The 24,138-nt window shown below is 59.3% G+C and overlaps 1 protein-coding gene across 3 annotated transcripts; it reads right to left on the bottom strand.

Moving 5' to 3' along the window:
- Nucleotides 1-714: 714 nt before the first annotated feature.
- LOC101521995 (choline transporter-like protein 2) lies at nucleotides 715-23,959 on the bottom strand. Of its 3 annotated transcripts, none has more exons than XM_058659948.1 (23): nucleotides 23,918-23,959; nucleotides 11,293-11,341; nucleotides 10,453-10,526; nucleotides 10,261-10,345; nucleotides 9,256-9,340; nucleotides 9,009-9,119; nucleotides 8,875-8,935; nucleotides 8,651-8,774; nucleotides 8,464-8,547; nucleotides 8,248-8,360; nucleotides 5,698-5,829; nucleotides 5,522-5,621; nucleotides 5,355-5,447; nucleotides 5,100-5,187; nucleotides 4,591-4,853; nucleotides 4,414-4,508; nucleotides 3,731-3,834; nucleotides 3,556-3,629; nucleotides 3,385-3,455; nucleotides 2,683-2,771; nucleotides 1,750-1,834; nucleotides 1,241-1,367; nucleotides 905-1,027 (listed from the first exon to the last, which is right to left on the bottom strand). In XM_058659948.1, exons 1-22 carry the CDS (start codon nucleotides 23,946-23,948, stop codon nucleotides 1,246-1,248), a joined length of 2,133 nt encoding a protein of 710 aa, XP_058515931.1. In that variant the 5' UTR covers nucleotides 23,949-23,959; the 3' UTR covers nucleotides 905-1,027; nucleotides 1,241-1,245. The 3 variants fall into 3 exon arrangements, with proteins under 3 accessions (XP_004595559.2, XP_058515931.1, XP_058515930.1); XM_058659947.1 differs by lacking the exon at nucleotides 23,918-23,959 and adding an exon at nucleotides 11,770-11,834; XM_004595502.3 differs by lacking the exons at nucleotides 1,241-1,367; nucleotides 23,918-23,959 and adding an exon at nucleotides 11,770-11,834 and having other exon boundaries at nucleotides 715-1,027.
- Nucleotides 23,960-24,138: the final 179 nt, after the last annotated feature.

Below are 24,138 nucleotides of genomic sequence, written 5' to 3'. Positions count from 1 at the left end.
CCCGACTCAGGCTCAGTGCCCACCACGCCTCCCCTCCGAAGGCTTGTGGGGGCTCCTCACAAACACGTCAGGCATGGCCCGGTACAATAGGCACTTTATTACTGTTAGGTGGGGGCAGGGCAGTCAGGCGCAAGGGTGTGTGGCTGGGGCTGGATGGCAGCAGGCCCTGGATGTGGGAGACCCTGGGGTCCTGGGACCGAATTGATGACCCAAGACGATGTAAAATGGGCGAGGGTGGGGGTGAGGGGTGATGGGGGTCAGCCCAGGGTCAGCAAGGGCCCAAGTCCAACACGTTTGGCAAAACAATACCCTGCTTGGGCAGGGAGACCCGCTCAGGCTGGGGCACTTGTTACACTGTGAACCATGTCACCCAGTTAGGCAGAGGGGTCCACGGTGGTCACTGGGGGGTGACAACGCCCCCAAAGGCAGCTCTGGTCTGATGACCCAGGCCCGCCACCTCCCCTTATTCTTTCCTGGACACAAGTGTCGCCCCCTCCCCTTTTCCCCCTCTCCACCGCCTGCCCCCAAAACAACCATCCCAGAGCAAAGGCACTCCTTGGCGACCCCACTGCGCCGGCCTATCACCGTCGGATGTCTGGTCACCTGGCAGCGGCAGAGTGGGGAGCAGGGGGGCTGTCAGCAAGACAGCGTCCACCCAACTCCATACAAGACCCAGGGCCGGGTCGTATGTCCCTCGCAGGAAGGCGGAGGTGCCTCCCCGCAGCCCGGATGCCTGGCAGACACCCCAAGGCCCCGACCTCTGCAGTGTCGGCGTGAGTGGGGGTGACACCGGGCCGGCGGTGCGGGTGGCAGTACTAACTCACGCTGGGGTGGTGGCCATGACCACGGCCCGGGGAGGCCTGGGGAGGCGGGTGGCAGTGATGAGCAGGGGGCCCCACCAGAGCCCCCCACCCCCTTGTCTAAGATTCAGCCAGTTTCTTGTTGCTTTTGTTCAGGAGCCTCTTGAGGGTGGAGGACATGAAGTAGGGCCTCTCGGCTGAGCCGTCATTGCGTTCCAGGTCCTCCACTGTGGAAAGAAGACCCCGAGTGGGGCGCGGGGAGAGACACGCGTGAGGACAGCGTGTGGGGGGCGGGGCAGGAGGACGGCATCACAGACAAGGGAGCCACACCGTGTTAGGAAGCAACGAACGCGGACAGCACACAGGCCACGGGCAGGGACCTGCCCCGTACCCCCTCGGCTGGGAGCCCCGATACACCCCAAACACCTCCCAACACACACACAATCTACTCGGCTTCCGGCGTCTGCCCGCCCTCCTCAGCACTCCCCTTCAAAAGGATGTCTCTCAGCTCGGGCGACATGAAGTAGGGTCGCTCCTTCGAGCCGTCATTCCTTTCCAGGTCCTCACCTGGGCCCCCCGGGAGCCAGCGGGGGCAGAAACGCAGGGGAGGGCAGGAGGGAGGAGTGGGATGGGAAGGGGTGGGGGCAGAGAGGGAAGGGGAGTCGGGGAGAGAATGGGAGAAGCCAGCAGGCGTGGAAGAGAGAAAAAACAGATGGAAGAGACCCAGAGTTAGTGGCAGCCCCCAAGCCAAGGACCGAGCCCCGTCCCTCCCCAGGGGTGCAGCAGCGGCCGCAGGCCACGCCAGGGCAGGAGCAGGGAGGCAGGAGGAGGGACAGCGCGTTGCATTGGGCACGAGCGCAGGGTTTCCGTCCGCTGCTCAACCTGCACCGGGCAAACGGAGGCGGGGGGAGTACTTGCCCAGGATGGCTTGGGGTAACGGACCACTTACAGAAACAGAGAAATAGCGTGTCAACACACATGCCATAGACGCTGAAGAAACCGTGAGCAATCAAGTAGGACCCCACAATCACCGTCTGTTGGGGGGCAAGAGAGGGGAGGGGTCAGGCAGCGTCTTGTCGCAGCCCGTGCCCTGCCGCCGCCGCCACTCTGGCTCCGGCCAGTCCGCCACCCCGGGACCTTGGCATGTGTCGCCCCGAATGAAGTCGGCTCCCATTGAAGAAGCCACCTTTGACCTCTGGCCTCTGGGCCGCCCCCTGCTCCCCCCATCTCTCAATCTAGCATCACACCGCCACGGCGGCACCCCAGGTCTCCAAGCAGGGGCCCTCCCGGGTCTGACAGCTGCCTCTCCAGGAGGCCTGTCCCGTGATTTCTTGCGCTCTATCTGCAGCCGCTCAGAGAATGCCAGGCTCTTGGGTGGCCGCCTGACAAACTATCTGTTGACTCATACGACTGGAGCTCAATCAGTGATGCCAAGTGAGTCATTCCAGAATCAACAGAGGAATGGAGACCAAACCCGCCATCCGGGCTCCAGGGCCAGCCCTCAGATACGGCACGGCTCCACGCTCCCATCCCCGGGCACACCCTCATCACCGCCACCTTCCACCGCCCCTTCGGCCCTGCTGGCCTGCTGCCCGTTCGTGCCCACGCGCCCACCTCGGGGCCTCTGCCTTGTTCCTAGCCGGGGCTTGGCTCCCACCTGGCAGGCCCACCTGCTGGCCCCTGCCAGGCTGCAAGGACAGCCTTCTTGACTTGGGCCTAAACTGTAAGGCTCCCCAAAAGAGGAGTCCCCCACTCTCTCTCTCCACGTCCAGGACATCACTAAAAGCTGAGAGTTTGAAGAAGTCATTGAGTCGCACATCTATAGCTGCCAGGCAAGCACTAGCCCCTCTCCTCCTTCCTGTCTGTCCCCAGGGGTCCTCACCAGTATAGGAACCCAGTAATAGTTGAGAGGGGGTGCTGTGTCCTCCACAATCCGGATGCGGTGCGTGAAGAAGAAGAAAGCCAAAATCCCTGGGGAAGAAGAGACGCAGAGGGCTGCGGGTGACGACTGCAGAGCAGGTGACAACTTCAGAGGGCCGCAGGTGACGGCCGCGGAGGGCCGCGGGTGATGGCCGCGGAGGGCCACGGGGGATGGCCAGAGAGCCATGGGTGACGGCCGCGAAGGGCCACGGGTGATGGCCACAGAGGGCCATGGGTGACGGCCACGGGTGACGGCCGCGGAGGGCCACGGGTGACGGCCAGAGGGCCATGGGTGACGGCCGCGGAGGGCCACGGGTGACGGCCGCGGAGGGCCACGGGTGACGGCTGCGGGTGATGGCCACGGAGGGCCACGGGTGACGGCCACGGGTGACGGCCGCAGAGGGCCGCGGGTGATGGCCGCGGAGGGCCACGGGTGATGGCCGCGAAGGGCCACGGGTGATGGCCACGGAAGGCCACGGGTGACGGCCACGGAGGGCCACGGGTGACGGCCACAGGTGATGGCCGCGGAGGGCCACAGGTGACAGCCGCAGAGGGCCGCGGGTGATGGCCGCCACCCTGGAAGGGCCCGCAGAGAGAACAGCCCGCCCCGGAGCCCAACCCTGGGCAGCCACACATGCTCCATGTGTGTATATGTGACACTCACCCACACTGCCCACAATCAGGAGTTTGCCCAACAGGAACAGGAAGTCAGTGACCTTGTCCAAGACGGCCACTCTGCAGAGGAGACAGGAAGGGAATGCCAGGTGTGAACCCCAGGCTCGGGGACTCAGGCAGGAGTCAGTGGAGGGGGACGAGAGGAAGGGGGTCCCCACACCTTATGATATTTCTCATGAGCAGGAAGAAGGCGTTTCTGGCCGAGGTGCAGAAGTTGGTGCCATAGATGGCGATCTGAGAGGCAAGGGGGAGTTGGGTGAGAAAGAGGGAGGAGGCGAGCAGGTGCCCGTGCCAGCCCCACCCCAGACCTGCAGCCGCTGGAGGTGCCCCCTCACCATGATGTAAGCATTCCTGTTGAGGAACTTGATGAATTTCTCCAGGCACCAGAAGCAGCATTTGAGACAAGTCATGAGGAACTTGGCAAATTTGTTCTGGGCCGCTGGAAGGAGAAGGGGGCCAAGGGTGCTATTAGGTGGAAGTTGGGCGGCCCAGCCTAGCCCTGTCTACGGCCACCCCCATGACTCCATCACGGTGGAGCCAGGCTCAGGCTCTGAGAAAGGAGACCAGGCAAAGGGCCTGGATGCAGAACTTGCCCTGCAAGTTCTGTTTCCTATCCATCACCAGAAAATGATCCACCCCAGGACCCTCACACCTGCTCCCACATATGCAGCCAATCCGAGAAGCCTTCCAGCCACGCCTCCAAGTCAGGGACCAATCCCGGCTGTGTCCTTGGCCCCACCCACCCAAAGTATAACCAATCCCAGCCCCTTGAGAGCTTCCTCACCTGTCAACAATCCAGCCCCTCCCTCTCTAGCAGGCTTCCTGGACTCTGCCCTCTGGGAGTAAAGATTCCACCCCATAGGCTCTTTCAGCTGCTCCTCCATCCTAGGAGCCAATGACCTACGGCTCTCACTTTCTTACCCCGCCTCCTGGGGTGGAACCCATTACTCTTCATGCCTTGGGCCCTGCCATTTAGCTTGGTCTCCCCAACACAAAAGGATGTGATGTGTGACTGCACCTTTCAGGCGTTGGTCCAGGTACTCCAGGATCACACGGATGACCTGCACGATGGCCAGGATGAGGGCGCCGAAAGCCAGGGAGCCGGTGTGGTACCTGGAGGCACGGGGCGGGGGCCCGGGGATGAGTCTCCTGTGGGTCATCCGTGCCCTACGCCCTGCAGCCAGCCCTGACCCACCTGAGTGCCCGTCCAAAAGCAGAGAAGAGGGGGAAGGCCGGGAGGTCGTCGGGCTTGCGCAGGGCCCAGTAGTAGGAAGCGAAGGCCCCGGCCAGGGTGACCTGGCCCAGGGCTAGCACGAAGTTAGCCAGCCAGAAAAACATAAAGGCGTTGAAGATCTGCAGCCCCAGCAGCGCCCGGTGGTAGCTGGATTCTCCCCCGTAGAAAGCAAACTGGCAGCGGGCTTTGGGGCACACACGCGACTCGTTGGCAGAAGGGAAGACCTGTGGGCAGGGTATGGCACTGTCAAAGCCGTACGGGGGTTGGGGGGCGAGGGGGACAGCGTCCAGGCCAGGCCAGACCGTGGGCTAGGCCAGGAGTGGCCATTCCAAGAGCCGAGGAGAGAGAAAGGGGAGATGGCATGGTGGCAGCCAAGCAGGTGGAGTCGGGGCCAGGCGCTCCCGCCCAGCATGGTGCCGAACAGTGGCTGAGCGACCTCCCAGGTTGCCCACAAAGCCAGGACCGCCCACCTCAGGGTTGCAGGTCTTCCCCACCAGCGTGCAGGTCTCATCGTCATCAAAGACTTTGTAGATGGCTTCGTTGGATGTGGCTAGGAAGCTGGGGGATGTTGGTTAAGGAACGCAGGGTCTGGGGGATCGGGGACCGACTGAGAGACGTCCATGTATTGTCCCTGCACCCCGCTGACCCCAGCCCCCCACAACCCTGTGTCACTGCCAAGGCAAGACGGTGTGGCGGTGTGGGAGGCGGAGGGCATCCGTGGATACACAGCGGTGCTGGCCCAGTAGGCGATGCAAAGACACAGCAGGAAGAAGGTGACCAGCGGGTACAGCAAGGAGTACATGACGTAACCCACCGCCCTGGGAAGAGTCAGACGTCACGTGTCGGGGCTGGACTGTGCGCAGCACCCCGCCCGCCCCGCCCGCCCATGCACCTGCTGGCTTCCTTAATGAGAGCAATGGCGATGAGGATTCTCTTCCTCAGAAAGATGAGCAGGAGGACGATCACGACTTCCACGGTGCTGAGGATAATCACTGGAACCAAGAGGGGGCGCCTGAGAGCCGCTCTTGGCGCGCCTCCCCGGGCAGGGGCAAGGGGGTGGCGACTCACTGAACCCCATCCAGGTCTGCCGCAGGTGCAGGTAGACGCGCAGGTCGGTCTGAAAGCCCAGGTCCACCAGGGAGATGTCGGAGCCCGCCTCGCCGCGCAGCCGCGAGTATTCCATGTAGCAGTGGAATATTCCTTCCCGGGGAAAGATGGTGGTGGGTGGGGCGGGGCGTGGAGGCCACAGCTTCAGCTCAACCCCCACTCCTTTTCTGCCCAGCCCCCAAACACCACCCCAGGTCCTGGTATGGGAATGCAACCCCCAGCCAGCCAGGAAAGCAGGCCCCAATGCAGGCGGACCCGGAGGACCCTTCCACATGCTGCACCTGCTGTGTGCACCCCCTGCCTCTCCCATTGGCCGGATTCCACCCACCCTCTGGTCTCTGCTCACAGTGGTACCATCTCTTGTAACTTTCTAGATCATTCCATCCCCCCAGACGCCCCCAGAATCAGATCCTCTCTCACACTGACATCTTATTGGTTTGGAAGGCAAAGAGAAACAGACACGGAGAGATTGGCCGTCCGTGCCGGTTGGCTCAGCAAAGCCTGCTTTACAATGGGGCTGGGCAGTGTCATAGCCAGCAGCCTGGCTCTCCATCGGGGTTCAGCCCCTGCCTGTGGGTGTCGGGAAGCCGAGTCCTTGAGCCACATCACCTGCCAGCACGTGCCTAGCAACCCAGGCCCCTGAGGTGAGATGGGCTCTGTCAGGCAGCCTGTCTTACAGCCAGGCTTCCCAGCACCATCCCTGCTGTGACATGGAGGTTTTTCAGGTTTATTTCTTGCTCAACTTCCCCATGCCTCCATGAGGAAAGCCAAGAATTCGTCCTGCTTGGTTCATCGCTCTGAGTATAGAATGCAAAGAATTTCCCACAATGCAGTGTGTTCTCAATGCGGGTCTTATGTGCACATGGGTGAATGAAAGAATAAATGAAGAAGCAGGTGTCAGGAGCAGAGGCCCCATGAGCCTCGTCCATCTGCAACATTCACCATAGGGACAGACAGGTGTCCCTGTGCCACCTGCTACGGCACCAGCATTCACCATACGGACAGACAGGTGTCCTGTACCACCTGCTACGGCACCAGCATTCACCATACGGACAGACAGGTGTCCCCGTGCCACCTGCTACGGCACCAGCATTCACCATAGGGACAGACAGGTGTCCTGTACCACCTGCTACGGCACCAGCATTCACCATACGGACAGACAGGTGTCCCCGTGCCACCTGCTACGGCACCAGCATTCACCATACGGACAGACAGGTGTCCCTGTGCCACCTGCTACGGCACCAGCATTCACTTTGAAGAGAATAACATTTTTAAAATAAGGATAAAGGGACAAAAAAAAAAGTCACTTCAAATTCCAAGACCAGGATAGATATTTGGCACAGAGGTCAAGCCCTTTGGGCACTGCCCTCTCACAGTGGGGTGCCCAGGTTTTAGTCCTGGTCACTCAGGCCTGGCACGATAGCCCAGCAGCTAAAGTCCTCACCATGCACACACTGGGATACCATAGGGGCGCCAGTTCGTGTTCCAGCTGCTCCACTTCCCTTCCAGCTCCCTGCCTGTGGCCTGGGAAAGCAGTGGAGGACGGCCCAAAGCCTTGGGACCCTGCACCCGTGTGGGAGACCTGGAAGAAGCTCCTGCCTTCAGATCGGCTCAGCTCCAGCCACTGAGGTCAGTTGGGGAGTGAACCAGTGGATAGAAGATCTTCTCCACCTCTCCTCCTCTCTGTTATCTGCTTTTCCAAGGAAAGTAAATAGTTTTTTAGAAATCCTGGCTACTTATGTACGCCCTGGGGGTAGCAGGGCGGCTCATGTCCTTGGGCCCCTGACACATAAGCAGGAGAGCCGGCTGGAGCTCCTGGCACCTGTTTCTGGTGTGGCCCAGCCCCGGATATAACAGGTGTTTGTAAAGGAGTGAACCAGTGAATGGAAGATCTTCGTTTCTCCCTGCTTTTCAAACAACATGAAAATAAGCAAGAATTGTGAAATCCCACAGCCCAGGCTGGCACTGTGGTGTAGCGGGTAAAGCCGCCTGCACTGTTGGCATTCAGCAGCGATGCCAGTTGGACCCCAGGCTGTTCCACCTCTGACCTTGCGAGATGAGCCAAGTGCCCAGTCTCGGCTGTGTGGCCATCTGGGGAGTGAACCAGCAGATGGAAGATCTCTCTCTCCCACAACATGCATATTCAGGCCCTTGACAAGGTCACTCTGCCACCATCTGCTTCTCCTAAACCTTCCAAGCGATCAGCACTCATTACAGCCACTGCGTGGAGGAGGAAGTCGAGGCGCAGGAGTGTCTCAGTCACCAACCCCGGGGTGCACAGGGCTGAGAACTGCCTGGGAACGGCTCATGGTTCATCACACAGGGATGAGCCCTGGGAGAGGCAACCTGGAACCTACTCCCCGCCTCTCCGCTCTTACAGCACTGACACCAGCATCTCCAGCACCGTGCCCCAACGCCGAGAGGCAGTCACCACCTCCCTCCCCAGCCCCCAAAGCCTGCACGGAGGAGGTTGTGGGGCGGGGTGGATTGGGGTGGACGGACACAACCTACCATAACCCAGTACTAAAATCACCATGACCACCATCACCCAGACCATGACGCCGGCCAGGAAACGCAACAGGGTGATGAAAAGCAGGCTAAGCAACATGGCAATGACCAGGCCTCTGGTGGAAAAAACAGAGGGGCACACTCAGGCCCCGCCCCTGGTCAGCGAGGGGGCGGGGCCTCCAGGCCAGCCCCGCCCACCCCGGCCAGCCCACCACTCACATGATGATCCAATACCAGGAGACTGTATAATCTTCGAAGATTCGCATGGCCAGCTGCCGCGCCTCCAACACCCCATTAGCCTTCCTGCAGAGAGGGGTGGCGAGGCTCGGGCCTGTCCCCACCCTGCCATGCACCCGCAATGCCCCATCACCCTCTCCACCCCACCCCGGAAGGCCCCCAGCCTCACTTGGCGCCTTCCACCAGGTCCGTGATGTTTTTCCGCACCCCATGCCCGTCTTCGTAGGTCGTCTCATTGCCCACCATGAGCACCCCCTTCTGGGCGTGGATGGCCGGGAAGCAGCGCCGGGCCACTGCACGGCAGGACAGGGGTGGGGAGCCCCATCAGCTTGTGCTCCCTCCCCCGGGCAGCCCCCCTCTCCCTGCAGTGCGGGGGGAGTGACCCCAACTCACGAGGTTTGCTGGGGATAAGCACAGCCGGGCAGTCCTCGTCACGGAGCACCTCCGCCGCACTCTGCCAAGACACGAGGTGAGCTTCCGGGGGACCCCGACCCACCCCCGAGCCCTGGCAGCGACTTTCCACTCACTTTACTCCCCTGGAAGCCGGGCACACAGAACTGCTTGTAGTACGCCAAGTCCCGGGAGTTGTACGCGCTGAGGAAGGTGAGGTAGCGGTCGGGGCATTTCTCCACGCAGATCTGGGAGGGCGGAGGGCCCAGGTGGGACGAGGGCGTGGTGGGGAGGCAGTGAGGATCCACGCGCCACACATCCCCCACCAGGCAGGACACAGTCCTCCCCCACCACCCTGCACAGGGAGAGGGCAGGTCCAGTCACCTGGGGGGTGGGACATTGGAATTCCAGCAGGACCAGGGGGCTGGCACACTTGACAATGTTGAAATAAAACAGGAATGGTTTGTTCCTGTGTGGAGAGAAGTTTACATGAATGCTGGGGTCTCGCCCCTACGCCCCTATACAAAATTCCTTACTGAAATGAGTAACAGTGACCAGTGCTGTGGCATAGCGGGTCACACTGCCGCCGACAGTGGCGTCAGCATCCCAGCAGGCATGGCTGACCCCTCTTCCCATCCAGCTCCCTGCCTGTGGCCTGGGAAGGCAGCGGAGCATGGCCCAAAGCCTCGGGACTCGTGTGTAAAACTCAGATGAAATTCCAGGTTGCTGGTTCCAGCCTAGCCTGGCCTCGGATTGTTACAGACATTTGGAAAGTGACCAGTAGATGAAAGATATATCTCTCTCTCACTTACTTTCATTCTGCTTTCCAGAAAACAAGGCTCACAGTAAATACTGCCTCCCTGCTGAGTACATGCAAACATTGTTCTGCAAAAATTTATTATTCCTGGAAGGCAGATACACAGAGCGAAGGAGACATGAAGATGTATCACCCACTGGTTCACTCCCCAAATGGACTCAATAGTCAGAGCTGAGTTGATCTAAAAAGCCAGGAACCAGGAGCCAGGAACTTCTGGGTCTCCCACGCGGGTGCAGGGTCCCCAGGCTTTGGGCCGTCCTCCACTGCTTTCCCAGGTCAAAGGCAGGGAGCTGCAGGGGAAGTGGGGCAGCCGGGACTCAAACCAGTGTCCAGGGCTGCCAGGATTAGATCCCGATGGGATTCCAGAGCACACAGGTAAGCACTTAGTTACTCAGCCAGCGCACTGAGCCCCCCTGAACAAATCTTAAAAAAGAAAGAATTCTCCCCCTAGCTGCTGTGGACACTGAGAGGTGGTCATTGTTGGCGGCTGCAGCCAGTTGCAGAAAGCCTGGAAACTTCTCCGAGTGAAGCCCTCTACCCACTCTGCCCCAAGGCAGGAAGGCCCAACTCACGCATTCTTGGTGCCCTTCTGGCCGCAGAATTCGCCACGGCTGTCAGTGGGGTAGATCACCTTGCGAGGGTCTCCGTGGGTCCAAGCTGCAGGCAGAACCCAGGCTGTGAAGGCGGCACCGCTTCCAGCCCCAGCCTCACACTCGCCCCTCCTTCCCGGGGTGGGGGGAGCCCATCGCATGGCACCTCCTCACCTATGATGCCCACCGCCACATAGCCCACGATGGCCAGCAGGAGGGCCACACAGCAAATGACATCGGTGCAGCCCCTAGGGAGCAGAGAGGAGAGAGAAGGCAGGGCAGGAAGCCATGTCGCCCACGCCAGGCCACCTGGCCTCCGGCCACACTGGGCGTCACAGGACATGGTCCCCTACTCCAGGCCCAAGAGTACACATGCATGTCACACAACCACAGCAAGCACAGCAAAAGACAAGGAGGCCACACGCCCTGGACAGGGTGCCCGCCAGGTCCACACCTCTCCCCCATCCACGGTGTCTGAACGCTCAGCCCGTTCCCCCGAGGAAATCTAAGCATGATAAAAGCCAAAAGCGCAGAGCAGTGGGTGTGACCGATAAGTGGGTGTCCCTCCACAAGCACCCTCACTCTCAGGGTAGCCACCGTGTGCCTGTGCAAGGCACCACCCCAGATGGAGGTGTGCGGCTCCAATGCCTGCGGTGCCCATGTGCGCACCGTGCCCACTGGCCTCCCCAGCTGACCACAGCAGGGCCCATGTCCGCACCATGCCCACTGGCCTCCCCAGCTGACGGCAGCAGGGCCAGTGTCCGCACCGTGTCCACTGGCCTCCCCAGCTGACGACAGCAGGGCCAGTGTCCGCACCGTGTCCACCATCTCAGACAGAGTCCTGACTGCTTCTACGACTGGGCTTGAGTTTCTGAGTTTTGAGCTGCTGCCTGCAATTCCCCAGGGAATTTTTTTTTGTATCTTTCTGCATCTTACGGAAGCAGGTTCTTCTATCCAGGGGCGAACGTTTGTTACCAGTTTGTGACAAACTAGTGGACCCCGGAGCGCATTTACCTGTTGTAAATTGGTCCCTTGAAGGTGGGGTCATATTTCTGTGGGGTTCCTGAAAAAGGAAGGGAGAGCTAAGCTGGGGGAGGGGGAGCCTGAAGACTCTGCCCAGATACCCCCAGCAGGGCTGTCAGCCCAGGACTGAAGGAAATCCGGAATCCTTGTCCCATCCCCCCACACAGCGCCACCGCACAAGCCCCCAGGCAGTGCCTGTCCCAGTACAGGAGCCCCAGACCCAGGATCCTTGGAATGCCTGGAAGGGGCCAGAACTTCCAGCGCCAGCTCTCCTCGGTTGGCGCAGAGCTCCAAGATGGGGAGGTGCCGCGGAGGCAAGGAGAGGGGGCGGCCCGTGATGGGCAGTACCGATGCCCACTGCCGGCCCCACAGCCTGCCTCCCCTCGGCGTCGCCACCCTGGCCGGGGCGCTGCCCAATCGTCCCGTCCCCCCACCACCACCCCGGGGGACAAGGGGGGGCGCACCTACCGTGCTTCCCATAGTAGTGCGGCCCCTCGTCCCCCATTCCCGCGCGCCCGCCCGTCTGGACGCACAGGCGGGCTCAGAGCGCACAGAGCGAGCCCTCTGGAGACCCGGCTCCGCCCAGCCCGGAGCCAGGCGGGGCGGCCCAAACCGGTCCTACCGGCCGCCAGCGCCAGGGGACGGGAAGGAGGGAGGGAGGAGGCCGGCGGGGCAGGAGGCAGGCAGCTGCGCCCGCCACTCACCCACCGAGTGCCCAATTTAGCCAGCTCCGCCCGCCTGCGCCTGGCCAGCCCCCAGACAGGGAACTTCAGGCTGCACCCATGGGGTGGTCCTGGACCCCACACCACCTGGGAGTCCCCCACCCCACACCCCAGGTCCAAAAGGGACCCACTTCGGTCCCATCTTCTGTGTATGCAAACTGAGGCTGGGAGTAGCACACCCAGAGATGATTTGAGTTCAGACTGGGACTTTGCTTTTTGGTAGAGGGGGAGGAAGAGACAGACAGAGACAGAGATAAGCTGCCACCTGCTGGTACACTCCCACCAATTGCCCGCAGCAGTCAGGGCTGAGCTGGGCTGAAGCTAGGAGCTCCACCCAGGGCTCCTATGTGGCTGGTACCGGCCCAAGTACTTGACCCATCACCTGCTGCCTTCCCAGGGTCAGGAGTGGAGCCAGGATTCGAACCCTGACCCTCCCCTAGGCACCACAGGTGTCTGTGAAACATAAAATAATTCTAGCCTGTTAAGCTAGGGAACACGGCCCAGTGCAGTAACCTGGTAGCTAAAGTCCTCATCTTCCATGCACCAGGACCCTATATGGGCTCGGTTCATGTCCCAGCTGCCCCACTTCCCACCCAGCTCCCTGCCTGGGGCCTGGGAAAGCAGTGGAGGACGGCCCAAAGCCTTGGGACCCTGCACCCGCATGGGAGACCCAGAAGAGGCTCCTGACTTCTGGCTTCAGATCAGCTCAGCTCCAGCCATTATGGCCACTCGGGGAGCAAACCAGCAGATGGAAGATCTTTCTCTCTTTTTCTCTGTAAATCTGCTTTTCCAATAAAAATAAATAAATCTTTAGTAAGTCTTAAAGGCCAGGCACTGGGGAACATACAGCTGGCACAGGGGGGTTTTCAAAAAGCTTGGGGAAAGAAAATAGACATCCTGGAGACATAAGGCTTCAGTATCAAAATGGTTTACCATCAAAATATACGCATTCAATTCTATTTTCTACCAAATGTTGACGACCCATAGAGTTACTCTCATTGTTTTAATCTGTGAAATCTGCATGGGGTACAGTAGGCCTGAGCACATACAGTGGTCTATAGGAGACTATAGACGCGCCTAAGAAGCTTGGTGCACACTGCTGGCTACACGCTTAATACCCACCCCACCCCTGCCTGTGCCAGCCAGCCGCCTGCTCGCTCCACCCCTGCCTGTGCCAGCCAGCCGCCTGCTCACTCACACCCCTGCCTGTGCCCTCCACAAATCTTCGAGGAAAGCTCTCTACTTTACCAGCGGCTGGCTAGTCTGCAGTAACTGGAAGGAAAAGACAGGATGATCTGGTGCAAATACAACATTTCGAAGCTCTGGCTTGTACAGGGGAGGGGTCTCCAAACAGTTCAAGGAAAATGGGGAAAAAAGAAAGAAAACTAGGGAGGGCTTTCCTCAGCAGGGGTGCATACTCAGCATGGGCAGCCAGACGCCGTGGCGTATACGCTGGCAGGGGTGCATACTCAGCATGGGCAGCCAGACGCCGTGGCGTATACGCTGGCCTCACACAGGCGGCCATGCACAGGTCAGAGCCATCTCAGCGCCCAACAGTGCCCAGCAGGCGTCAGCTCACCGACGCATGCATCCCTGGAAGAGTCCTTCCAGCGAGGGAGGCCCTACATGACCTCCTCCTGGCCCTGAGCTTGAGCAAACAGGCGAGGCCCAAGGCGCCAGGCTGTACCCTGGGATGACCAATAGGCCCAAAGAAACCCTGCGGTTCACAGAGTCCCGGCCAACCCCACCTGAGCCCAGCAGTGGACAGACGGTGGCGGGGTCCCCAGCCACAAACCGCACCTGTCCCCAGTTAGCTCGGGCCCGTGGGGGCCAGCAGCCCTCTGTCCTCACCCTGAGCCCCATGCCTCTTCCCACTGCACCATCACAGTGTCACCATGGGGCTCCCACAGCCCGTCTCAGTGTGCGCAATCCCAGCCGCTTTGTATCTCAGCTGCTCCAATTTTTTTTTAATTTATTTATTTTTATTCAAAAGGCAGATCTTCAGAGAGAAAGAGACAAAGATTTTTCATCTGCTGCTTCATTTCCCAAGTAGCCACGAAGCTGAATCAATCTGAAGCAAGAAACCAAGAGCATCTCCAGGTCTCCCACTTGGTGCAGGGTCCCCAGGCTTTGGGCCGTCCTCCGCTGCTCTCCCAGGGCACAGGCAGGGAGCTGGGTGGGAAGCAGGGCAGCCGGGATTAGAACCGGCACTCATAAGGGATCCTAATATATGCAAAGCAAGGATTTAGCTACAGAGCCATCACACCATCACACTGGACCCGCTGCTCCACTTCCGATCCAGCTCCCTGCTAATGCGCCTGGGAAAGTAGCCGAGAACGTCCTGGGGTTTGCCTTCCCGTCACCCACGTGGAGTTCCAGGCTCCTGGCTGGCTTTCAGTCTCTTCCTCTCTGTCACTCTGCCTTTCCAACACACAGATAAATCTTAAAGCATTCAGGTCCTGCTGAACGAGTGCACCCGGCACACACACACACAGAGCTGACACTGCAAATGAAAACACGCCTTCGCTTTTCCTGCACACAAACGTGCAACATATACGTGCAAACCGCCGACCTGGAAGCCAGAGAACACGCCAAGCGTGGCCTGCTCAGAGGCCAGGCCGTCAAGGCCCTCTCCCATCAGGAATCCTAAGGCTGCAAATGCAAGAAAATAAACTCCACCCTTCCCCCCAGCCCTAGCAGAGTAAATTCCACACGGGTTAATCATGCGCATATATAAAAAGCCCAAAGCACAGCAAGCAGGAGAGGCGATGCCAGGAAGTGGGGGATGCACCCCTGAAGACTGGCTGCTGAGGGGGAGGGGGTGCAGCTGGGCCAGTACCTCACTGGGTGAACTTGGGCGGTGGGGGATGGGGAGGGGAATCCCCACCGCCCCCACCTTCCAGAAAACAGAACTAGATAATGCAAAACACGGGCTGGGCGGGGCGAGAGGCCTGGCCTGGGAGGGGGTGGCGGGGAGCGCCAGGGTCTTCCAGAAACTTCCATTAGTTCTTATGAACCTGGGCAGGGTGGAGAGAGCGGACCGGAGGATGCTAATGGGTTCTGGTCCCTCCTGGGAATGGGCAGTGAGGAGGAGGAGGGGGAACAAGAGGAAAGCGAGGGGGGAGGAGGGGGAGGAGGAGGAGAAGGAGGGGGAGGAGGAGCAGAAGGAGGGGAAAGGGCTGAGGGGGAAGCCGAGCCTCTCCCGCACCTCCCTCTCCCTGCCCCCGCCTGGCCCGGGTCTGCTCCCTGCAGCTGATGGCAACGCCCATTTCACAGAAGCAGCACCTGAGGCCTGGAGAGGAAATCAAGGGATCACTGCCTGCCTGTCCCACGAGCAGCAGGCGGGTCGGGCCGTCCAGCTCCTGGGCGGCTCTCCAACCCTGTCCGCTTGGTAGGGCTTCTACAACCAACTTCCAATCACCCAGTGGCTTCCAGCAACACCAATCACTCCTGAACCTCCTGGAGCCCAGGATGCCCACACAGGGTGTGGGAGGTGAAGGGACTGGCGCTGTGGTGCCACATGACAAAGCGACCTCCTGGGATGACAGCACCCTGTATGGCTGCTGGTTCAAGTCCCAGCTGTTCCACTTCTCACCCAGCTTCTTGCTAAGGCACTCGAGCAAGCAGCAGAGGATGGGGCACGTGCTTGGGTGCCTGCACCCACGTGGGAGACCTAGGAGCAGCTCCTGGCTCCGGATGGGCTCAGCTGCAGCCGCTGCAGACAGCTGGGGAGGGAACCAGCAGACGGAAGGTCTCTCTCCCCACCCCGTAGCTCTGCCTTTGAAATAACCATCATGGCAGAGTTTCAGAGAGGGCATGGAAGCAACTCCTTCCTTTCCCGGAGTGGCTGCTCTGGGTGGTCTTCCCAGTGAGCTGGTCTTGCCTCCAGTGAGGAAAAAGAATCCACAGCCTGAGGGTCACACAGAAAGAAAACCCCGCCTGCCCAGGGTGTAGGGAGGCAATGCCCTCAGAGCCCTGCTGACCGGAGGACACACATACACACATGTGACCGTGTCACCTGGGGACCCTGCCAGCATGAAGGCCACTGCTGGGGGGTGGGGGAGGGCAGTATGGTGGCACATCACACCAAGCCTCCACCTGCAGCACCAGCATCCCATGTGGGCGCTGGTTCCAGTCCCGGCTGCTCCACTGCCCACCCAGCTCCCTGCCTGGGGCCTGGGGAAGCAGTGGAGGACGGCCCACAGCCTCGACCCTGCGCCCGCATGGGAGACCCGGAGGAGGCTCCTGGCTCCTGGCTCCGGATCGGCTCAGCTCCGGCCACTGCAGCTGCTTGGGCAGTAAACCAGTGGATAGAAGATCTTTCTGTCCCTCCTCCTCTCAATAAACCTGCTCTGCCTCTAAATAAAAATAAATAAGTCTTTGGAAAAAAAATTAAGTAAATCTTCGGGAAAAAAAAAATCTTTGTGACTTGCAGCCCTCCTCATTGGACTTGAACCAGGAATCAGGAGGCAAAATAAATTCCTTCACTTTCTGATGCACTCAATGTGTGTATTGTGTCACTGGCTGCGGGGAGAGGCCGTGCGGGCAGCCGGGGGAGCTGGCCCGTTAGAGCAGGCTGGGGGGCGGGCGGCAGCCGTTATTAGGTCCTGGCTGGCATGGGAGCCGGCCCACCCACCCCAGCGGGCGTGGCATGTTAGAGAACACAGACTGCCCAGTCCCAACACTGCTGCCAGGGCACCCAGTGCCACCCAGCCCCCGCAGCTTCCGGCCGGCAGCCAAGTCCCCAAGGACTCGGCCACGCCCACGCGGTCAGCCTGCTGTCCTCTGCGGAACAAGCAGCTCAGACACGCTCTACCGACAGCCTGAGGAGGGGAGCGGAGAGAGGAGACGCACACAAACACCAAGTGAGCGCCTACTGTATACCATGCCTGGGCAGGAGCTTCTAAGAACCACATCCTTGCTTATGTATAAACATCCATTTATTTGGCTCGGTGCAGTAGCCTAGTGGCTAAAGTCCTTGCCTTGCACATGCTGGGATCCCATAGGGACACCAGTTCTAATCCCGGCGGCCCAACTTCCCATCCAGCTCCTTGCTTGTGGCCCAGCAAACGACGTCCCAAAGCCTTGGGGCCCTGCACCTGTGTGGGAAATCGGGAAGAAGCTCCTGGCTCCTGGCTTCAGATCGGCACAGCTCCAACTGTTGCGACCACTTGGGGAGTGAACCATCGGACGGAAGAGCTTCTTCCAGGTCTCCCGTGTGGGTGCAGGCTCCCAAGCACCGGGACCGCCCTCCATTGCTCCCAGTGCCTCAGCAGAGAGACGGATGAGAAACCGGGCAGCAGGGACTGGAACGAGGCCCTGCCGCACCACAGGGGATGCGGAACGGCACCCAGGGCTTACTAACTCCTCCCAGGTGGATCCTAAGCAAACTGGGACACCGATGTGAGTCACAATGGCCTGAGGCCAAAGGGTTAGTGGGAACTGGAATTTGAACGCAGATAACCCTTGGAGACAGACCACAGAACTCACAAGCAGCCGCTGTCCCAATGCCATTCACCACTTCCTCAATGTGGCCCCAAGTGGGAAGTGGCAGCCCATATTTATTAGATTTTATTTATTTACTTCTTCTCACGGCTATCGGAGCACCGGTTCGAGTCCCGGCTGCCCCACTTCTGATGCAGCCCCCCACCAGTGCTCCTGGGCAGGCAGCAGAGGATGGTCCGAGGGCTTGGGCCCCTGCTGCCCATGTGGGAGACCCGGATGGAGTTCCAGGTTCCTGTCTTGGGAGCAGCCCAGCCGTGACTGTTGTGAGCACTGGAGAAGGAGCCAGTACATGGAAGCTCCCTCTCTCTCTTTCCAATAGATGAAAATAAGTAAGTGAACATTTAAAAAAAACGTTAAGGAAAGTATTTGCTCAATGGCAGAATCCACCTAAGCCACTCTTTAGACCAGAAATCATGCTGTGGTCACCTCTGGCCCGGAGCCTTCACTTCCTGTCCCCGAGGCACTTCCTGTCGGCCACCAGGTTCACTGTTCTGTGCTCCCAGACACTGGGACGGGACTAGGGGGCGCCAGGAAGTCCTGGGATGTGGCAGAACCCGGATGTAGTACCCGGCTCCTGGCTCAGTTCCTGCCCATTGAGTCGATCTGCAGAGGAAAGCATTGGATAAATCGCTCCCCGAAAAAAACTGTCTCAGACAAATAAAATAAATCTAAAAAAGAGTCCAGCCCAGTATGGTAGCCTAGTGGCTAAAATCCTTGTCTCGCATGTGCCACAATCCCGTACGGGGGCCAGTTCGAGTCCCGGCAGCTCCACTTCCCACCCAGCTCCCTGCCTGGGGCCTGGGAAAGCAGTGGAGGACGGCCCAAAGCCTGGGGACCCTGCACCCACGTGGGAGACCCGGAAGAGGCTCCTGGCTCCTGGCTTTAGGTCAGCTCAGCTCTGACTGTTGCAGCCATTTGGGGAGGAAGCCGGTGGATCAAAGATCTTTCTCCCTCTTTCTGTAAATCTGCTTTTGAAACATAGATACATAAATCTTTTTAAAAAGTTGTTTTGTTTTTTTAATGCACTTGTGAACTGGAAGCACTAATAGTGTTGTGGCACTGTGCGCTTAGCCTCTGCCTGAGATCTCCCACGAACAGCAGCCCCTTGTCCCATTCAACTCCCAGCTCAGAAAGCAGAGAAAGCAGAAGCGAGTGGTCCAAAGGCTCGAGCCTCGGGAGCCACGTGGGAGGCCCAGATGGAATTCCAGACTCCTGACCTGGGCTTGGGCCAGCCCCAGTCATTGTGGCCATTTCAGAAATGACCCAAGGGGATGAAAGAGGTCTCTGTCTGTCCCAGTAACCCTGCCTTTCCCGCACAGGCTCATTTTGCAAAGGCCACAGTGGCCAGGGCTGGCCCAGCATCTGGAAACTGCAGGTCAGGTCACTTAGGTGGATGGCAGGGATTGGACAAGCTCAAGCTGGCACCTGTACCCGCCACCCCCGGGCGAAAGAGAAAAGTAAGGGCTAATGCTTTTTCTGCTTCTGTATCCTGCTTGGAGATCAGATAAGGGGAGGGGAATGGCCACAATGGGCCTGACAATGGGAAGAACGCCTAAGCTTCTGTCTCCTGATAAGTAAATTCCTTAGTCCGAGGAAATGTGGCCTGAGGGGCCTGAGCTGTTGCCAGAATAAGGCCATAAAACTTAGCAAATATGCTAAACCTTGCAGTCTGTGCCTATAAAATATCTGTACCCCTGGATATCTGGGCTGTTACTCTGTCATAGGAGTGGGGCCCGTCCATGGAAGTCAATAAAATTCCTCTTGCTATTGCAGCCTCTGACCTGGTTATTGGGAGCTTTCAGGGTTAGGGTTAGGGTTAGGGCTCCTGGGGCCCATACCCGTTAAACCCCGCGGTTTAACACCGGGTCTGCTTAGCAGGGAGCCTGAAGCGAGAGCCAGATGGGGACTCAAGCCAAGGCACTCCAGTGTAAAACACTGGGCTTCTCTTTTGTTTCTGCTGTTTTGATTTACATATTTGAAAGGCAAAAATTACAGAGAGGGAAGGGAAAAGCTCTTCCATCCGCTGGCCCACTCCCCAGATGGCTGTTAAGAGGCTGGAGCCGAGCCCATCTGAAACCAGGAGCTTCATGTAGGGCCGTCCTCCACTGCTTTCCCAGGCACATCAGCAGGGAGCTGGACGGGAAGTGGAGCAGTTGGGACTTGAGCCAGAGCGGGCAGCACTGCAGGCAGAGGCTCTGCCCCCTACACTGCAGTGCTGGCCCCGACTATACAACAAGGCAGAGTTACTGCTACACAGAAACAGCAACAAAGAAAACAACTCACTTGCCGTCCAACAGAGAGGAAGAATTTCCACTGGGACAAGGCAGTGAGCAAAGCAACGTTCACTCAAGTGGAGACCTCCCGCTGCGGTGGGGGGGCTGCAAGAGAGAAGACCCCGACCCCGGTGCCTTCACCCCCAGTCCACATATCTTGAAGATGCCCCCGTTTTTGGCTCTTTCTTGTCCCCTTTGCCATTTCACAGCCTAACACGGTAGCCCAGCATTACCAGCCAGCCAGGAGCCCTGCGGTTGCACTGTGGGAACTACACCATAGGCAGCTTCCCTCGGCATTAAACCCAACCTAGGAGCTTTAAAAAGACGCAACATCTCACACAAACAGGCCAGGAAACGGGTAAGGGCTAGAAGAGGATCCCACGAAGTATATGCCCCTGGGATAAAGGCAGCCACGCAACGGCTCCCAGGAGGGTTTTGTTTATTTTTTTATTTTTTTTTTTAAAGATTTATTTTATTTTTATTACAAAGTCAGATACACTGAGAGGAGGAGAGACAGAGAGGAAGTGGAGCTGCCGGGATTAGAACCAGCGGCCATATGGGATCAAGGCAAGGACCTTAGCCACTAGGCCACGCTGCCGAGCCCCCAGGAGGCTTTTTTCACATGGAAAACTACGCTTCTCCTGGAACACAAGGGAATATATTCATTTAGTTGTTAGGTAAGAGTTTACAGTCAGGGCTGGCACTGTGGCATAGTACGTTATGCCACAGTCTGCAGTGCCAGCATCCCATACGGGCACTGGTTCAAATCCTGGCTGCTCTGTTCCGATCCAGCTCCTTGCTAATGCAGCAGAAAAACCAACAGAAGACAGATCCAGGACGTGGGCACCCGTGCCTGCGTGGGAGACCCGGAAGAGGCTCCTGGCTCCTGGCTTCATATCGGCTCAGCTCGGGCCATTGCGGCCACTTGAATCAACAGATGGAGGATCTTTCTGTTTGTCTCTCCTTCTTTCTGAGTACCTGCCTTTTCAATAAAGATGAATAAATCTTAAAAAGAACTGTATTTACTTACTTGAGAGGCAGAGTGACACAGAGAACAAATCTTACACAGGCTGGTTTACTTCTCAAATGCCTGCAACAGCCAGGGGTAGGCCAGGCTCAAGCCAGGAGCCAGGAGCTTCTTCTGGGCCTCCCACGCGCGTGCAGGGTCCCAAGGCTTTGGGCCGTCCTCCACTGCTTTCCCAGGCCACAGGCAGGGAGCTTGCCACTGGGACACAAACTGGCACCCATATGGGATCCCAGTGGTTGCAAGGTGAGGATTTAGCCACTAGGCTATAGCACCAGTTCCCATAACGAAATTTTAAAATGAAAGAGCACCCATCTGCCGGTTCACTCTCTGACATCCCTGAGACAGCCAGGGCTGGGTCGGGGACAAAGTTCTCAATCTAGGTCTCCCATGTGCAGAACAGCGGGGACCCCAGCACCTGAGCCAATCCTGCCAGCACTCAGGGGTTCCAGTCCAGGCACGCCCCTTGGGGACTTGACATCCTCAGTGGCGCCCTAACCACCGTGTCCAATCCCCACCCCAGGAACCCGTGTTTTTAAACAACCATGATAACTTCTTTCCTCCAGGTTTTTTTTCCTTCCTCATCAGGGTTTATGGTTTCGGATTCTATTCCCTCCACCACTCTCCCCCCCCCACAGCCACTCTGGCCAAGAGGCACCAATGCCTGTGGGGAGCATCCCCACCCAACTCCCCACCCTCAGGGGCCCCAAACACTTCCCTCTTTGCCTTGCAGCTGCACCCTCCCTGTGCTTGCTCCAAGGAGGGCCTCCCCGTCCTGCCCAGTCCTGACCTAGGCAGACAAGGACTGTTGGAAAAGGCTGCATTCCAGGATGGCCAGCCTCCACCCCCCTAAGCTCCAGCTGACTGCCACCCTGTTGTGGCGAAGCACACGGGGTTCCTCAGAGAGCTCACTGATCCACCCACAGCCACACAACCCTTTACAAAAGCAATGCATGAGCCACCCAGGCACACCTGGCACCAGGGGGCACCCCCCCTCACCAAGATCAGACAGGGACTGCACGGCCAGTCCAACCACCCCAGCTTGCTGGTTCTGGCCTCAAGCCAAGCAAGATGCAAGCTTGGGACACAGCAGGTTAAGCTGCCGCCTGCACAGCCAGCATCCCCCGTGGGCATGGTCGCTGTGCGCTGCTTTGCGCCTGATCCAGCTCTCAGCTTAAAGCACCCCGGGAACGCAATGGGAGATGGGCCGAGTTGGAGGGCCCTTGCAGCCTGCAGGCAAGACCCCTTCAACCCTAGCTGCTGCAGCTCCAGTGGGTGTGGCAGAGGGGTGGCAGATGAATCAACAGATGGATGTAAGAATTCCAAGTCACTCAGTTTTCCAACTACATTTTAAATTAGTATTATTTCTTTTTACATCCGCAATGCAAGCACCCCATCCAGGTGGCCCCTTTGGACAAGCGGGAGAGCCTGCCAGGCTGCAGGGCCACCTCTGAGAGGGATAATGAAGGGACAGTGTGGTTTGTTTGCTGTTCCCTCAGACCTCTCCCAGCCGCACAACTTCCAGCCCTAACTCACCTAAATTACCCCCAGGCCCTCCCACCAGTGTCCTATTTTTTGCTGCACAACCTGGAACAACCTACAATTACACCTCTAGTTGCTGGTCCTTCTCCCTTCTGGCAATTTTTTCTTCCAGCCCAGTCTTCCCCGAGGTCTTAGAGGGGGTGGCAGGGCCGGGCAGAGCCAAGTAGGACTCTCCACCCTAACCCAGGGGGCTTTGGTCGCAGACGCATTAGTAGGGTCTACCGGATTGGGGGCCCACTCCACTGGCACCCCATCCCAGGCAGACCGCACGGGAGACCAAGCACCCAGCAGGGGCTACCCCCTCAGGCAGCCTAGCCAGGGACCCCGGGGCCAAGATGTCCACAACCCATCCAGCTGGCCACACCCTAAGGACCCGCAGCACTGGAAGCTGCGGAGCCCAGAGCTGCAGCCAAAACCAAGAGCCAGGGGGGAGAGACTCAGGTTGGCATTTTTCAAACAGCAAGGAGCTGGGGTGCTTGCAGGCGGTGCCCCTCTGCCAGGGCTGTCCCTGGAGAACCAAGCATCACTCAGCCTCTTGAGGTCTTTGTCCCCAGGGGTGGGGGGAGGTTAGAGTAGCAGTTCTGCCTAACTTGTTTTTCTCTTCCTGGAACAGTTTCCGGCCCCCTCCCCAAGGCTTTCACTCAAATAGCTTCCAGGAAGTTGTGGGTCTCACAGAGAGGGGGTCACAGAGGCCCTCCTCCCAGGCCCCCCACACCCTCCCGGGGGACAGTGCCAATTGGGGTTTAGGCTGAGCTGGCCCTTGGGGACTCGAAATGCAGAAGAGAAAGAAAAAAGTGTGGCCAAGAAGGTGTTGTGGGGTACGCACGGTGGCTGCACCCCTCCGCCGACTAGCTAAGGCGGTGCTCAAGAATTTGTAGGCATGCGACCCCCATTCCGGGGACCCCCTCTAACTGGGGGGTGGATATACCGTTTCTGAGAGGGAGGATGGAAAGTTTCTCAATTGTTTCCGGTTTTTTTCCTGCCCAGCACCGGAGATGGCTTCGTTTCTGACCCTCCTAGGCTGCTGGGGTGGGGGGGAGGGAGGGGAGGTTTAGAGGGACGCCTCCCTCTTCCAGCTGCCCCGGGCTGCCTCAGTTTCCCGCAACTGGCTCAACGCCTTGGGCCGTTACTTGTAGGGAGTGCTGGAGGAGGAGATGTCGGGGAGGAGCAGAAAGCAGGGCAAAGGGGTCCAGGAAGAAGACGAGAGGGAAATAGGGAGGTCGCGGTCCGGCTGCTTTCCAGCACCCATCGCCAGGCCTCCCCTCCCCCGCCTCGTGCCATCTGAGCCGCCCAGATAACGGGACCTCCGCGGGTGGAGCATGCGCCGTGCGCCCCGGCCCCAAAACCCACGGTGGCGCTGGGGTGGGAGGCAGCGAAGGGCTCCCGGGTGTGGGGTCGGCCTGGCTGCAGCCGGGAGGCTTGGGGCTGCACGCGGGCGGGAGGGCAGCGGCCGGACGGCGCCTCCAAGCTGCGTGTGTCCTGACTTCCCCTCTCTCCAAAGCCACCCCTTTAACGCAGCGGACCCCCGAGGGGACAAGGCGGCTCCCTACCGTAGGCCTCGTCCTTGCGCTCGTCCTCCATGGCCGCGCGGAGGCCGCGGTGGGCAGACCCGGGACAGCGCGACCCCGGCCCGGGCGGGCGGGAGGTTGGGCGGCCGGCTGCAGCGCGCCGCGCCCGCCGGCCCCGGGCCTGGGGAGCCCGCCCTGCCCGTGCGCCCCGCCCGTGCGCCCGCCCCGTGCGCGCCCCTCTCCAATGGGAGCCCCGAGCGGGC

This window comes from Ochotona princeps, unplaced genomic scaffold, assembly GCF_030435755.1.
Source record: "Ochotona princeps isolate mOchPri1 unplaced genomic scaffold, mOchPri1.hap1 HAP1_SCAFFOLD_1138, whole genome shotgun sequence".
Classification (NCBI taxonomy): Eukaryota; Metazoa; Chordata; class Mammalia; order Lagomorpha; family Ochotonidae; genus Ochotona; species Ochotona princeps.
The sequence above is the reverse complement of the archived record's forward strand: the minus strand, read 5'-3'. Positions and strand labels throughout refer to the sequence as shown.

What these genes read in the sequence shown, in the direction of transcription:
- LOC101521995 (XM_058659947.1), bottom strand. Translation starts at nt 11,806, where the DNA reads ATGGGGGACGAGGGGCCGCACTACTATGGGAAGCACG. An exon ending in TACTGGGCCAGCACCGCTGT is followed by an intron (nt 5,188 to 5,354) that starts GTATCCACGGAT and finishes AACATCCCCCAG; the next exon opens with CTTCCTAGCCACATCCAACG. An exon ending in CACGCTATTTCTCTGTTTCT is followed by an intron (nt 1,368 to 1,749) that starts GTAAGTGGTCCG and finishes CGGGGGGCCCAG; the next exon opens with GTGAGGACCTGGAAAGGAAT.